Here is a 15,571-nt window from a genome sequence, read left to right on the forward strand (position 1 = left end):
AATCAACAAATCCATAGAGACAGAAAGTGCATTAGTGGTTGCCAGGGATGGGAAGAGAGAAGGAAGGAAAGTAACAGCTAATGAATTCGGGTTTGGACAGATGGTGATAATGTCCTGGAATTAGTGGGGCATTGTCTACCTTGTGAATATACTAAAAATCACTGAATTCACACTATAAAAGAGTAAACATTATGGCTTCTGTATTGTATCTCAATTTTTTTAAAAGAATAACCCCCAGCTTCTCACAGGTGCTACCATAAGGGCAATGACTAAATCACTGGATTCAGTGCTCCTCGGCCCATCAGGGAGCCAAGAGAGAAAAGATGGAGGCTCAGAAAATCACGAGGGAGGGCAGACGGGTTGTTGGGACTCTAAAGTATTCTAGTAGCACTCCAGGACAGTCTCCACAGAATTTGCATCCTGCTTAACACCAGGACTAGATCCAAAGTGAAACTGTGGTCTTAGGACCAAGCTGATCTCATTTTCATAAACCTCCCTCTTGCCATCTTTCAGGTGCTTCCTGTGAGGTCTCAGAAAGAATGAAAGTCAAGCTTATAACTGGTTCTCAGAGAACTAAACTCAATTCCACACATGTCACTGAGCACTCAGAATATGCCAGGCACTTGCTAGACCTGGGGAGTCAGCTTTGATCAGGACGAATGCTCCCTTCCATAGACGCAACCTATAATCTAATACGACAAACGGGTAATAAACAATATGCTGGTTCTTCTTCAGCATCCAGCCCATCCTCAAGCCATTCGGTGGACTTTTCTGCCCTGCTTTGCCTTCTGGAGGGGTGGGGCTGGCCTCTGTGAATTGTACCACCCAGGCTCTCCTCCAATGGCAGATTAGACAGCAGGAGAAGAGAGATCAGGGTATTTCTTCTGCTGTTCTTTCCCTACCTCAGCACCACCGTTGTTCTTTTAATCTTTTTTTAATTGATTCTAGAATTAAAGAATCAATCTCTACCTTCTTCTACAGTGAAGAAGGTAGAGACAGAGTGAGACATGGATTTCTTGTGCCACTCATCTGCACATTCATTGTTCGATTCTCATGCGTGCCGGACCAGGGATGGATGGAACTCACACCCCTGGCACATTGGGATGAGGCTCTAACCAACTCAACTATCCAGCCAGGGCCTTATTCCTTTCCTTTTTTAATTCTCCTGTTCCCAGCCCTTTTTCTACCTCAGGCAATAACAGTTCTAATTTTTTTCAACTTCAATTAATGCTGCCTGTTCTAGCATTTTGTAGAAATGGAGTCACAACTTCTTGTGTTTGGCTTCTTTTGTTCACTATTATGTCTATGGGGTTCATCCAGGTTGCTGCCTATATTACTACCTCATTCCTTTTTATTGCTGAGATGTATTTCATTCAAACGACATACCACAATTTGTTTGACCACATTCTGTTGATGGACATTTGGGTTGCTTCTAGATTTTGGCGACTGTGAATAAAGGCGCTATGAACATTCTTGCACAAGAACTTTGACACAGATTTCCAAGTGAATTTATGGGCCAAAGGCTGGATATGTGAGGCTATATGAACACATTTTACTTTTGTAATATAGAACTAACAAAAACATTCCAAAGAAAATGTTTGAAGAAAGAGAAGGTATCTGTCTTTAAACAGGTAATAATACTTGCTTTCTTTTTCTCCAGTCCCTCCCCTCTCAATAGGTATTTAGGTCGGTGAGATCTTAGGCTTCCTAAGCCAAGTCAGCAACCCACTACTTTTCAGGGTGAATCATCGAGGATGGGGAAATTCTAATGTTACACCTTCCCAACAGGAACTGGATTTAGATTATCACCCACCAGGAGCCATGAACTCAAGGGATCATTCAAGAGAACTGCTAACACACAGGAAAAGCAGCTTCCACAGAAACCACTTGCAAACAAAACAAAACAGAACTCATGACACTCCTTTTCTATAATAACAGCACGTCACCAGAGTAGATACTTAGCATTAACAAAAAAAAAAGGGGGGGGGAGGTTCTGAAAGTAGTCAAATCAGCACAAGAAAGAGAGTAGCGGAAGCAGCCTCACCACAAGGAAAGGTGTATGAGCAAATTGTGGAGCAAACCTTGGTAAATTCCAAAGCTAAACTGAAAGTCCAATGTGCTACAAAAATCCAGCCCGTGTCACAAAGACCTATTCTTCAGAGAGATTGGCTAGAATGTGCATATATTTTTAACTATTAAAAAATAATATTGACCTGCTGCCAGTGAGAGATTTAGGAGCGCCTACTGGCCCATGGCCCACCACTGCCTTTTCCCTCAGAACGGGCCTGGAGTCCTGACCCACAGGAGGGTCACGGTATCAGTAGTTCCTTTAGAATACAGCTTTTTGGACCAGGGATGGGCCTCCGATAGGTCAAGTTTGGGTTCTAAGTGCCACGGGAAGCCATTGAAGTATTCTGTGCAAACAGTAACATGGTCCCATTCATGATTCAGAAGAATCTTGGAGGAGGAAACCAGGAAGCTTTTGCAGTGCTTCCGACAAGAGCTGGTTATGAGGGAGGGAAGTAAGTCCACTCAACATCTACAAGGCAGGGAGGAGAACACAGGTTTCTGAGGGGGCCTGACATGTTGGAAGAACTGGAAGGCTGGTGGGTAGCGAAAGTAAGAGAGCAAGGTTATGAGAAGAAAGACGTAGTCAACGGTGGCCCGAGAAGCCTGTTTGTGAAGACGACAGCCCTTCTATAAGGGGAGCAGAGACACGGGGCTCCCGCAGGAAGATGCCGAAGTGACAAGGAAGTGACTGTAGCATGTCTGCAGCTTCTTGGTGCCCTTCAGATAAAAATCTAAAAGGCCATGCCCTTAGCTTGACACACAGGTCCCTCCTTGTTGTAGGACTCCCTGCATCACTGAGTCCCAGGAGCAAAGACGGGCCCACTCAGTTTAGCTGAGCAGAGCACAACGAAGGGACAAGTCACAGCAGGGCAGGCAGGGGAGGGAATGAACCTCATCTGGGGGAGCACCCGGGGTCAACCTCGGGGTGAAGAGAGCTCGAGCTATGGGAGGCAGACCACCTGAGACCAGAGGGACTCGGAGACGGTGGGGGGTGGGGGGGAATATCACAACTTGCCCCTCCCCCATCTTCTGACCCCACTTCACAACATTGACTGAACCCAACGGAAGACAGGAGCCATGAGAATGCAGGTGACAGAGTCCTTAGAGGTCAGGAGGGAACATGGCAAGGCTGACCGTGCTGGCTCGCGTCTGACTATCCCACCCCTCTTCCCGCAGCCTCCCTGGGCCTCCTTCCACACCCTGGAACATGCTGAGCTGTGCCCCATCTCAGGCCATGGCACAGCCTGTTCTCTCTATCTGGAACGCTCTTTCCCTCTCTACCTCATTAGCTCAAAATGATCTTTCCACCTTCACCTGAAATGTCACTTTCCCACAGAGGCCTTTCCTGTCCCTTGTCCCTACCTAACCTGAATGAAACACCATTATAGTCTCTCATAGCCTCTTGTTCTTTTCCTCCACTATGTTTGTCGTATTCGCAGGGATAGATTTATCAAGATGTTATTTGTTTGAAATCCATCTCCTCCCGCAGACTGCAAACCTAAGGAGAACAGGGGCTGTGTCAGTTTTTCACTGTCTACTTCTTGGCAGTGGGGTGAGTGCCCACATACATATTTATTAAAGGATCTGATGCACCCGCTCTAACACCCTCTCCCACACTGCCCATGATTTCTGGATATAAGCAGTTCAGCAACGCTAACAGATCTTATTCAATCAGTCCCTGCTACGTGTCAAGCGTTATGCAGACATTTAATGCACTGTCATCTCAGTCACTCCTCCCAGCAGCCCTATGAGGCAGGGACTCTTATCAACCCCATTTTCTCAACAAAGGTGCAACGGCCTAAGAGGTCAAGTAACTTAGTCAAAGCCACACAGTTTACAAGGAGTGAACCAAGGTCCTGATGATAAGACGGCCGATGTTCTGACCTGCCCCCCACACTGAGCTGCCTCCTTAAATATCTCACTGTGGTTTTGTTTGTCTATTTATGTGTCTATCTTCCACAGTAGACTGTAGGCTTCTCGGGTAACAATTGACTTGAGTCATCTATTTAACTCCACTGCACACTGCAGATGCCAATAAACATTGAACGTTGACTCTTTCCCACCAGGAAAGCAGGCCTTGTGCTGACTGACCCCCACCCCAAGTCTTCAGCTGCATTCATGTGTTTATTACAGAGCAGACGTCTGCCTGCATGTCACATGCCTTTGATGCCCACTGCAGCGAGCCTTCCCTCTACAGCACAATTGTTTTCTAATGATCTGATGGAGTTCAAAGACCAGCAGAGCCTCCGTGTGCACTCTGGACACCGGGGGGCTTTCCCAGGACACTTGACCTTATCCAGAAAGACCCTGCCTCAGAAACCAGCCAGCCCGTCCTCTCGGGCATCCACCCCATTCACTCCTGAACCTGACTCGACAATGCTGACTAGTTGCTACGTTGATGGCACCTTGGCTCCCCAGAATAGAGCTCTCGGAGGCCTAGACACTAGGAGCAGTACGTCCCCCCTGGGCCCGCCTGTGGCTGGGGGACAGGAGAGAGCATTGCAGGAGGCAGGGAAATGATTCCAAGAGCACTTGCGCCTGCGCATTCTCGCAGAAGGACTGCAAGCGTCAGCCCTTCAGAGCACCTACCAGGCTTTCTGACTAGGCCCACCTGAGCCCTGCTGGCAGCGCGGACGGGAGACGGAAGTTCAGCCAAGAAGAGCCCAACGGTCAGCGGGTCAGAGTCAGTGAGGGCACGCCCGGCTACCAGCCTACCTGCTGCACAGCGCTGCACCGCCCGCCACGCAGCTCCCGCCCCCTTTGTTGCCCCCTTTTCTCTTCCGTAATTCCCCATGGTAATCGTTTCTCATTTGCTCTCCAACATTTGTGGAATTTGGACCTTAAAAATAAAAGGTACGGTGTCACAGCTGGAAAGAACCTTGTGTCATTCCAATCCAGAGCATCCCTAACCCCGGTAAAATCACTTAAGAGGGTTTTTTGTTTGTTTGTTTTTTTAAATACAGATTACAAGCTCCCACCTTAGACCTAGGTTTAAGCAGAGCAGGGAGTTTAATTAACAAAAGGGAATGGGGACACTTCAGAGGTAGAATTTGCTTCCGTTGCTTTTCTCTGCCAGGGTGTGGCTTTCTTCAGAGCTTCTTCAGAGCACCCGTCTCCCCCAACTCATGGGTTCTCCTAAAGCTACCAAATCTGTAATGCATACTGATTTTCAACAAGGTACCAAATGTAGGTGATTGGCTCGCACATAGTCACATGGTCAAACCTGGGCCAATCAGAGTCATTCCCCGTGATATTCAACTCGGTGAGAGACGGATTATCTCCTCCCACTGGGTTGCCTAGTTGGAAAAATGGTACCTATTCCCCGCAAGGTAGTGTCCTTATTACCTGCCAACTAGGAGAAACCTATCTGCAATAATGGAAAATGAGAATTAGAGAGTTTCTGACATTTGCTAAGTTCCTGAGGCAAATTTTCTCTCTGAAGTGTCCCCATGCGCCTTTGTCAATAAACTCCTTTGCTCTGCTTAAAGCTAGATTTGATTTCTGTCACTTGTGACCAAGAGTATACAGGATAATACACCTATTGAATCGGGAACTCAGGGGCCAGGACGAGACCATCTGAAATTTTTAAGGGTTCTAGGAATGTCTGATTGTATGGCAGGGTCTAGGATACTCTGATAAACCAAACTTCTCAGTCTATAAGGAAAAAAAGCTAAAACCCGCATAAGAGGTATGATATTAATAATGAGGTAGGACTAAGTGAACATTTACTACATGCAGGACCCAATGTGAAGTGAGTTATATGCATTATTTCATTTGATCCCGAGCATATCACTTTTGAGTTTATCATGCTTATTATATCATTTACTTATTTATTATCTGTTTATCTGTAAATTGTAAATTTCATTTATCAGTTGTACACCCACCACCCAGCATAGCACCAGAATATAGTAAGAGCTTACCAAATACTTCTTGAATATTGAATAAATTTTATAGATTTATATAATTACTATTATTATTATTTGGGGGAAGAAGAGTAACAATAGTAGGAACAGCATTGCTACCATTTACTGAGTGTTTATTTTGTGTTAGATACTGTCCTAAGTTCTTTTTAAACATTACCTTATTTAACTGTCTGAAAAAGTCTTTAAGGCAGGCTTCTAGTACCCCCCGTTATGCTGAGAAAACTGAGCCACAGAGATGTTGAATGATTTTCACAGCTCAAACCCAGACTCTAGCTGCAGAGTTCCAGGGCACAGCCTCTGTGCTGTGCTGGTTTGATTAACTTACCCCGAACGACCAAGCTACTGAGCATCAGGTGCAGAAGCTGGGCCTACGTTGGTCTCAGTCCTGCATCTGCACGCTTGAACTATTGCTTTATACTTCCTCTCTGGGATGAACTGTCTGGCAGGTCATGGTGGTCCACATCGGGTTATGCAGTGTATAATCCGCACGATTCTTGTGGCCACCCTGTCCCTGTGATTAAAAACTGAGTGTCCTGACTTCCAGAGAATAGAAACAATAATATCAATGGAGCTATTTTAAAATGGAGCCAGAGCTGCAATGCCAGGAGAACTGCCTTGAATATCTTATACCTTAAACCTTGGCATGTTAAAAAGAGGGCACAATTCACCTTTGGACCAGACCTAAGCAAATTTGTTTCCCAAAGAACTATTTGAAAAGCTACCGAGAAAGCAGTTATTATGACTACTGTACTGAAATTTTAAAACCTTGTTTAGAATTAACATCACTGTGTTATTTTATGTGCACCAACAGAAATGACTTCCTTCTATTGATGTAAGTGTTCCCTTTTACCTTCTTGTAAACACCACTGCCTTTGCCTCCTAACCGGAACACCATTTGGACTTCTGCCTGAATGAATGATTTCCAGCTAGCTATTCTTTGATCTCAAAGGTACACTTATTTGCCTTTCACTTTGAAAGTCCTTTTTATTTTTAGGTTAGCAAGAGGAGCAGTCAGGTGTGATTAAAAAAAAAAAAAAAACAAGACTGTTTGAGCCAAATGCTGAAACTGATTGTTTGCCTGTGGTGTCCATGCGCACACTGCGGGAAGAAGCAGCCCAGATGGAATTAGAAGTGGAAGAGATTTACGGAGGGAAACACCTATGAAGGATTCAGGGAAAAGGGAACAAGAAAGGGACCAAGGTGGGGAGAGCCCAGACCACAAGGAAGTTCTGACATGTGCCACAGAAGGGAGGGAAGGCAGGAAGACTGGGTAGGACGAAGGTCCCTCAAATGGCAGGGAAGTTCTGAGGACACCCAGACCAGGTTGATGGGGAGACCAGGACAATGTTTGCCTCTTAGAGAAGCCCAGCCTTGAGTAGAAATGGCGCAGCTCCAGGACACCGTATTCAGTCACTGTCTGGGAGCAGCCCAGTGAGAGCAGCGTCCCGATGGGAATGCTGTGTCTGATCCCCGAGGAGTGGCTGCGGGAAGCTGTCAGCCGTTCCGGTCCTCACACTGGTTCCCTGGCAGAGAGATCTGGACGGTGCTTTCCCGGGGCTGCCACACCCTGTGCCATGAATTCAACTCCTCCAGAGGAAAATACCAAGGAGCCCACCACGGGGGATCAGTCAGTGTTTATGATCGCTCCTCATATATAAATAACACAACTGAGTACATTTACTTTCAAACCTTGTGTTGGCTTGGCCTGTCAGCTCATTTAGTGAAAGATATGCTTTCCTAAGGAGGGGTGGGTGGGGCATTTTCTAATTTATTTTTCTACCACACACACTTAAATTGCCACAAAGAAGTTACTATGGAAACTGCTCCCAACCTGGCAAGATAAGAGGTAAAAAAGGAACACTTTGTGGACATGCGAATACGTAGTCTTTGTGACCACTTTTTAATAAACTCTCTTTGTTTGGTTCTTCTGAGTCCATTAGGGACTCTCTTGAACGAAAGGCGACGGGCAGGTTTTCGGTGTTACATGCTAAATGGCCCTGGACAACCCTGGACACGCCACAAGTGACAACCCTGGAATAAGTCTAGACACTTCCAAACTTGGTGTTGGAACAAGCAAAGCAGACAACTACATTACATTCTCTGGGTAAATCTGGTGAAGCTGACAGTGAATTCCTATAAACAGGCAAACAGGCTCAGAGCTCTGAAAGTAGTTATATTTATGCTCTGCCCATTCTGCTGGTGTACCCTGGACCCCTTTGTTTGAACGTTAACTTGCTGAGCTCTTATTTATGCAAAGTAGTTTCTCCTATCTCTTCCTGCCACATTCTATCCTTTAAATCTTGGGCTGCCCAGTCCTTTCAACAGGAAACACAAACTTCTAGCTTGCAAGTCCAGTTTCTCTACCTATCTCTGCTCATCTTTACCCGCCCACCTCTCCATTTCACTTCAGGTCTGCCAGGCACCCCTATCTTGACAAAGTTCTGAGATAGCTTTGTCCTGAGTTCTGTTCTTTGTACTTTTCTGCCTTTTCTACAATTCTTTCAACTTGCTTCTCTCAGCCTTAATTCCGAAGCCTTATTGAAACCCTGTTCAAAACTGCTTCCAGTAATTGAGTGGATGCAAGGAAAAGAGGTTACTTGACCTGAGGAACTAGGGGTCAGAGGTTCTGGGTCCTTAATTTGGGATTCTTATTACCTGGCTTTCTGCCTGGCAGCATTTCACTTCTTTGTGAACCAGTCTTTGTCTGTTCCCTTCACCAGGGATTCTTTTATTGCGGATCTTTCTTTTGTAGCTACCTTCTCTTTCACTTTTAAGATTCACCCTAAATATACTGTCCTCAAAGGGGCCTAAATATTCCCTAATGTTATTTTCTTCCAACATCATTCTCTTTAATATTATTGCCCGTCTTCTTCACACACTTTCTATTTGCAATTGTCTTAGATGTTTCCTTGATTATTTTTCCCCCCAAAGACCTTTAAGACCCAGGAGAGCTGGGGCCTCTCTGGCTTGTTCCCAGCTGTATTCTCCACTCACGGCACATAGAAGATGCTCATAAATATTTTTAGAATGAAAAGAACTGTAAAATCTAAGCAGCTGGGCCAAACGAACTTTAAGAATGTTTACAGCTTTAAGATGAACATCGTCAACAATGAGTAAGTGGAAACTGAAATAACAAGCACCATTGCAATAAAACGCCGAATGCAGTGTGTGTAGGCACTTGTACTTTAAGAACATGAACCTGCTAAGTTCTGGAGCATGTCATAGTGCTGCCTTTCTACTGTTTGCAATGGAGTGTGAACTGAGTTTCTGGGCTTTATGATAACGTATCTGACAAGGATATCAGGTAGCTAAATATGAAACCACCGTATCATAGAATTAGAATAGTTTTAGAATACAACCTCTTCAATTTGCAGGGAAAACTAAGCCCCAGAGAAGGAAGTGTATTTGGACACTTAGAACCAAATACAGAGCTGCTCCTGTCGGTGAGGAATACATATACCACTCACATTTCCCTATAATCATTGTTAATAACTGCAATACTTAACATTTGAACCAGTGGGTCGGCAACTTGGGCGTGAAGGACGTATTAAAGCACAGATTGCCGGGCCACGCCCCCCAGAGTTTCTGGTTCTGTAGGGTGGGGAAAGGTGCAGAATACCCCGGCAGTTTAAGAGAAATCTTGCCAACCTTAACACGCCAACTCAGTTTAAACTGCTCCTCGTGGCGCGCAGAACTACTAGTCCCGGCGTGCCCCGCGCGCAGCGGGCGGAACACTGGGCACTTCCGCTCCACGCAGCGCCTCTGCCCTCGCGTCTCGACGTGTCACCGGCGGCGCCGAGGCTGTGGCTGGAGAAGGAGCTGACTTGGGAAGTTCGAGGCGGCGGCCGGCAGCGACCCGGCCTGGATCTGCCCTGGCGCGGAAGTGATCGGGAGTCCCTGCGGAGCAGGAGAGGGAGGCGGCGGCCCGTCCCGCGCGGGGCACGATGTTGAACATGTGGAAGGTGCGGGAGCTGGTGGACAAAGCGTGAGTATCGGGGGGCAGTTGTGACCAAGGCCGACGCGGGGAAGGGGAGAGAGGGGTACGGGGAGCTGACCCTACGCACCGGGCGGCCCGCGTCACGCCCCCCGGCGGGGCCAGTCTCATCATGGCGGCGGCCTGCTCTTTCCCCGGCCCTGATCCTCGTCCGAGTCGGCGACACTGGGAAGGGACTCTTCCCCATTTCAAAACACCCTCATAGCCCCTGTCGCTCCTACCGAGGCCCTACCTACTTTGTTCCTGCCCACGTTCCCCTAGGCGCAAACCCTGGGGTCAGGGAAGGGGGCGGGGTTGTCCAGAGCTGGGTCACTGCCCTGGCCGAGGACTGTGGCCCCAGGCTGTACGCGTTGCTTCTTGGGCAGCCGTGGAGGTTTGAGGGTGGGGGACGCAGTGCACTGGCCCTTGTGTCCCTCTGGTGTGGTGCAGAGTCTTGAAGTCTGGTCCGGATAGATCCTCTACCTTGCTGGGTTTCTTTGAATTCCTAATGAACCTGGACTGGTGGAGTGGGTGCTAAGTGTAACAAGTGGCCATTGTGGTCAGGCTGGAGTTACTCAAGAGGAGACTCATCCTTTGCTAAGTCCAGTGAAAGTGGATCACCAAATAACTTCTTGTATTTCTTTTTCTGTTTGCTTTTCCACTACACTTCATTTTTGGAGGGCCACTTTTTTCCTATGGTTTAATTAATAAGTCATTAAGAAATTTCCCCTAAAGAAGAAAACAGTTTAGGTTGATATCCTGTTGTTCTGCTTTTAACTTTCCCGATAGGTAAAATGACTAATACATAGTTGATTTCCTTTAAGACTGAAGTTATAACTTTAGTATCTTACCGCACTAGGAAAACTTAAACACTTAAATTGATTATATCAGATACAACAGTGGTTAAGTAAGGTCTTCTAGGCAGGAAATAAAGTTTAAGAATTTAACCAATCTCTTCCTTTTGGGTTTTAGTGAGTATGCAATAAGTGTGGAAACAGTTCATTTGTGCCACAACATCCCACCTAAAATTGGGAACTGTGGACAACAAACTGTTAGGCTTTCCGACAACAGAAAAAAAAATTAACAGTGGCTTGGATAATGTGTCAGATAGAACTCAGAGTGACCATATCTTCAAATGTTCTGTGGTACGAAGAAGGTAGTAGAGCGCCTAAGGAGCAAAGGTTTCAAGAGTTGGTTCGAGTGCTGTGACAGTGAGAATGCATCTCAGAGTGTCCCTGTGTTCTCAGGCACACTGTGAAAATGATAGATCCCTCCTTACCTTGGAATGCCAGCATGAAGGGCTAATATGTTTAATATGTTCAGATCAGTATACTTTTGATAACTACAGCAACTGTTCTGCATGAGAGTGAAGTGAACTTTGTTAAGAGAGAAGCCCCATCTTTGAAAAGTGATTTGCTTTAATAATTTCCCTTTATCAGCTGTTCTTTTGACCACTAAGCCCTCAGACATGTACTTTGGGCTTATTTTGCTATTCATAAACTCTGGTTTTGCTTTCCAAAGATAAAATACTGCTTCTTTTCCAGACCCTGGTTCATTGGTTCCTTTTTTCATATATGGTATAAAGACTAAGGTACTAGCATAAACAGTTTTTAAAAAGTCCAAACGTTTCTAAGTAGAAGAAAACCACTAAAAACACCTTGTTATCTTAAAAGACTAAATTTGTGGTACTCAGAAATTCGAATTTAACCTAAAGCACTAGATTAGTAACATAGGCGATAAAGACAAACAGTTTCATTGTTTGTCTTTATCACCTGTGTTGCTAATCTAGTGCTTTAGGTTCAGTTTGCCACGGAAGTAGTTATCATCCACTAGAAGAGCTGTTGTTGAAAAACAACTTCTACCTTTGTACTTCTCAATTTAGAATGGAGACTTCAACCAAGTTATTCAAGAACTTGTAAGAATGTTGCCACCAAGGGCTTTTGAAAGCTTTCCTGGGTGCCTGACACAAGATATTAAGATTAGAACATGAGGTTATTTCATTGATGCATACTCAGGATTTAGTTTTCATCCTTCACTGGCAGTAGAGAATGTACATTTACAGAACCGGTACCTGTGGCACTGTGTACAGGTGGACTGTTCACCTTACAGTGCCGTCAGTGGAGGGGAGTGGAGCCCTAGAATGTCTGCTCTGGTTATCACGGGGGTAAGGTGATCAGGGAACTTGCAAATGAGGAAACAGTGAAGTGATTCAAGGCTGCTCTGAGAGCTTAGGTTAATATGATAGAAAGGGCATTGGTTTGGATTTTGTGGACCTCAGTTCAGATTTCGACAGTGCCTTTTAGACTAGCCATATGTATCATTGGAGGCAGAATCACATGAATCTCCAGACCATGGTTTCCTTATCTATAAAAGGAGGGACTGGGCTAGAGTATCGATTTTCAACCTTTTTCATCCTGTGGCACACCAAAAAAATATACTTTTGCCTATCTGACCAAAAAAATTGGTAGAATTTTGATCCATTCACACTAGACGGCTATTGTGTTGGCTGTTTTCATTTTTTAATGTGACAGTCTAAGGGAAAAAGGTCTGTGCCCCTGACTAAATAGTCAGGTGTTGCATGTTTTGAAAATCACTGGGCTAGAGTAAGACTTTTTTTCCCTTCACTGACTATTTGGAGACATGAATTTCCCTCGGGAAAGAATTGGAACTAGTAGTTCATAATAGCACATCAATTTTGGAAAGTCATTATCCTTCAGAGATAGTTTTGGTTTAAAAAGGACATCTTTTGAAAGAGAGATGGTAATCAATAAATGTTATGTTTAAATGCTTTGTGCAGTAAATAAGTGCAAGCTATGACTCAGGAAAACTAGGATCTTTATGTAGTGTATATTCCTACCCAGTGAGGTTTAGAAAGAAAAATGCACTCTTACAAAGTGTGTTCCTGGAGCTCATGTTTGACTCAGGGTGGTGGCAGTTCTTAGGTATAATGATATATGGCAAATACTGGCTTTTCAGATCTTTAAGACTTAACAGAGAGTGGGAAGATCTTTTCCACAATTGTGGCACCTCCTGGCGGTATTAAATAGCTGTTTTGCAGAACAATGTGGACTAAGGAAAAGGAGATAAAGCCATAGGTCAGCCAGGGCTTGAAATGCCAGTTTCCTCCCACTTGTCCTCTAGTCCCGCAGAGGCAGTCGTGGCAGGAAGGGATAAGTGGCACCACTCCCAACTGGGACTGGCTTGACCATCACCATCCTGTCTGTGCCCTGCCTCCCTTGCTTGAGGCTGTAATAAACTTGAATACTTTTGCATTTAGTCACGCCATACATGATATAAATTGAAAGTTGCTGCAGTTCTGTTACATTTTTTTCTCCAAAGTTTGGAAGCAGGGTGACATGGTATAGTGGTAGATCAAAACTGCTACTTATTCAAGCCTGGCTAATGGTAAATCTATCTCATCAGTGGCTCCTACTCTTTTTATGATCGTGATTCAAACAGCACTGGCCAAGGTCTAGAGCACCTGCTGTTGATAGTCCACTTCCAATTATTAAGCATAGCCTGCATTCCCCCCCCCCACCATAAGTTGATTTTTGGTGGTGTTTGGTACATGTTTTTAGTCCCTAAATGTCAGCCAGTGTAATACAGCCATAGAAGCTACTGTTCTAATCACACTGACCACAGAGGGAGAAACTTTTGCAGTGTGTAGTATATTCATTATTTACTGGGTTAGTACTGTTTTTTTCTGAACTTGTGAAATAAAATATATCTGCCTTAATAACCTTGCCACTGCAGATATGCCACACATTCCTTGAACTCATCATCGGTTTTGTTTTTCTTTTTTTCCTGCCTTACCAATAAGTCTCTGTTCGGTTTGCTTCTTAGCACGTAAAAGTAAAGATTGTCAGCTTTCTAGTCTTCCCATATCAACTTTTCTTTGAACCAGTTGTAAATAATTGTTATTGCTGAAATAGTAAGTTGATTATCCTTTCTTCTAGTAACTAGACAGAACTAGATTAATAAGAATTTAATTCCAAAGAAAGATGAGTTTAATTTGTCTTCTGCCAGCATTTCTTAGGGGTGATTTTCTATAGCCTAAATTAATGTTTAGTACTACTGTCCAGATGCTTTTAAAAAGCACTTACCTGCTTCATGTTTTCCTGAACCCTTTAGTGATAGTTTACAAGTAGTTTTTCATGTTTACTGATAACATCTGCTAAAAGTACTAGCGAGGCCTTCTTAAGTACAGCCTACTAGTACTCCTAATTTTTACAGTGTAGCTCTACAGTCGAACCTTTTTCTACGCTCTTGTGTTATTTTCTTACTTATTTCCAGTGCATAATGTTTTCTTTGAAAAGAGTATAGGCAGCTTAAATAACATTTTTTTAATCTTGAAGAAATTTTATTATTTATATTTAGATCTAGTCTCCATATCTAGTTGGAATTTGTTAGTTTTTACTATACAAAATTTCAAATACATACCAAAAAAAGGAGGGACCATTTGTGTACACATGAATAGCTCCAGCAGTTTGGCCAGTCTCACTGCATCCGTGCTTCTACATAACACTCCCACTCTGTATTGTTCTGAAGCAAATCCCAGATACCATGTGGTTTCATCTATAAATCTGTCAGTCTCTGAAAGGGGAGGAGTCTCCGTTCATTTAAATCATAACCACACTACCACTACAAAATCTTTTTTAAAAGGATGGTTACTTAATATCAAATGCCCAGTGAGTTTTCATTTCTTAATTGCCTCATAATTTTTTAAAAGATTTTATTTCTCTCTAGAGGGGAAGGGAAGGAGAGAGGGGGAGAAATATCAATGTATGGTTGCCTCTCGTGCATCCCCTGCTGGGAACTGGCCTGCAACCCAGATGTGTTCTCTGACTGGGAATCGAACTGCCATTCTTTGGTTCACAGGCCCGCGCTCGATCCACTGAGCCACACCAGCCAGGGCTAATTGCCTCAAAAATCTTTTTTGATGTTTCTGGTTAGTGGGCATATCTCTTGATTCTCTTAATCTATAGGTTCAACCTCTACTTTTCTTCCCCCTTGCAGTTTATTTGTTGAAGAAACATGGTTATTTGCCTTTCCCTCAGTCTGGATTTTGCTAATTGGACTCCCATGGTGTTATTTAAATATTTATCTAACCTCTATTTCCTGTAAATTGATAATTGTATCTAGTCATTTTGATCAAATTGAAGTTCCAATTTTTGAAGAGCAAAATACCTCAAAGTACATTTTTTGGTACTAATAATGGGTCTCGTGTACAAAGTTAACTCTTTTCCGTCTCAACCAACATTACTTAACATTCTGGGAAAACATATTTAACTATTTGTTTCATATTTTTTTAAGATGGCACTTCATGAGAGATTTCCTTGTTTAGCCTAATTATGTGTTTTTCCATCTATGCATTTCTATACTAATTTGCCAGCCATACACACTCTCCTACTAGAGATAGCCCCTCTAGATGGAATTCAGGGATCTGGGAAGTGGTTTGTGGTTCAGAGGTCAGAACTAGATTGAAATTGTAGGTTTGCTACTCAGAAACGATGATCTTGGGCACTGGAACCGTATCTCTAGATTTCCCTATCCAGAAAGTGGAGATGTTTATTTTACGGAGTCCTTGTGAGATTAACTACATGTG

The 15,571-nt window shown here is 44.1% G+C and overlaps 1 protein-coding gene across 3 annotated transcripts in view; it reads left to right on the top strand.

Annotated features, from left to right (window-relative positions):
• The first annotated feature begins 9,742 nt into the window (after positions 1-9,742).
• Positions 9,743-15,571, top strand: part of CLINT1 (clathrin interactor 1) — a 57,214-nt gene continuing 51,385 nt past the window's right edge. For 2 of the 3 annotated variants that reach the window (XM_037152226.2, XM_037152229.2), the window contains exon 1: positions 9,743-9,978. In XM_037152226.2, coding sequence (XP_037008121.2) covers positions 9,938-9,978 — 41 coding nt within the window. In that variant the 5' untranslated portion in view covers positions 9,743-9,937. The remainder of the gene's footprint in view (positions 9,979-15,571) is intronic. The other variant, XM_037152227.2, reaches the window with a different exon arrangement.

Source organism: Artibeus jamaicensis, unplaced genomic scaffold (assembly GCF_021234435.1).
Source record: "Artibeus jamaicensis isolate MK-2021 breed Jamaican fruit bat unplaced genomic scaffold, CSHL_Jam_final contig_432, whole genome shotgun sequence".
Classification (NCBI taxonomy): Eukaryota; Metazoa; Chordata; class Mammalia; order Chiroptera; family Phyllostomidae; genus Artibeus; species Artibeus jamaicensis.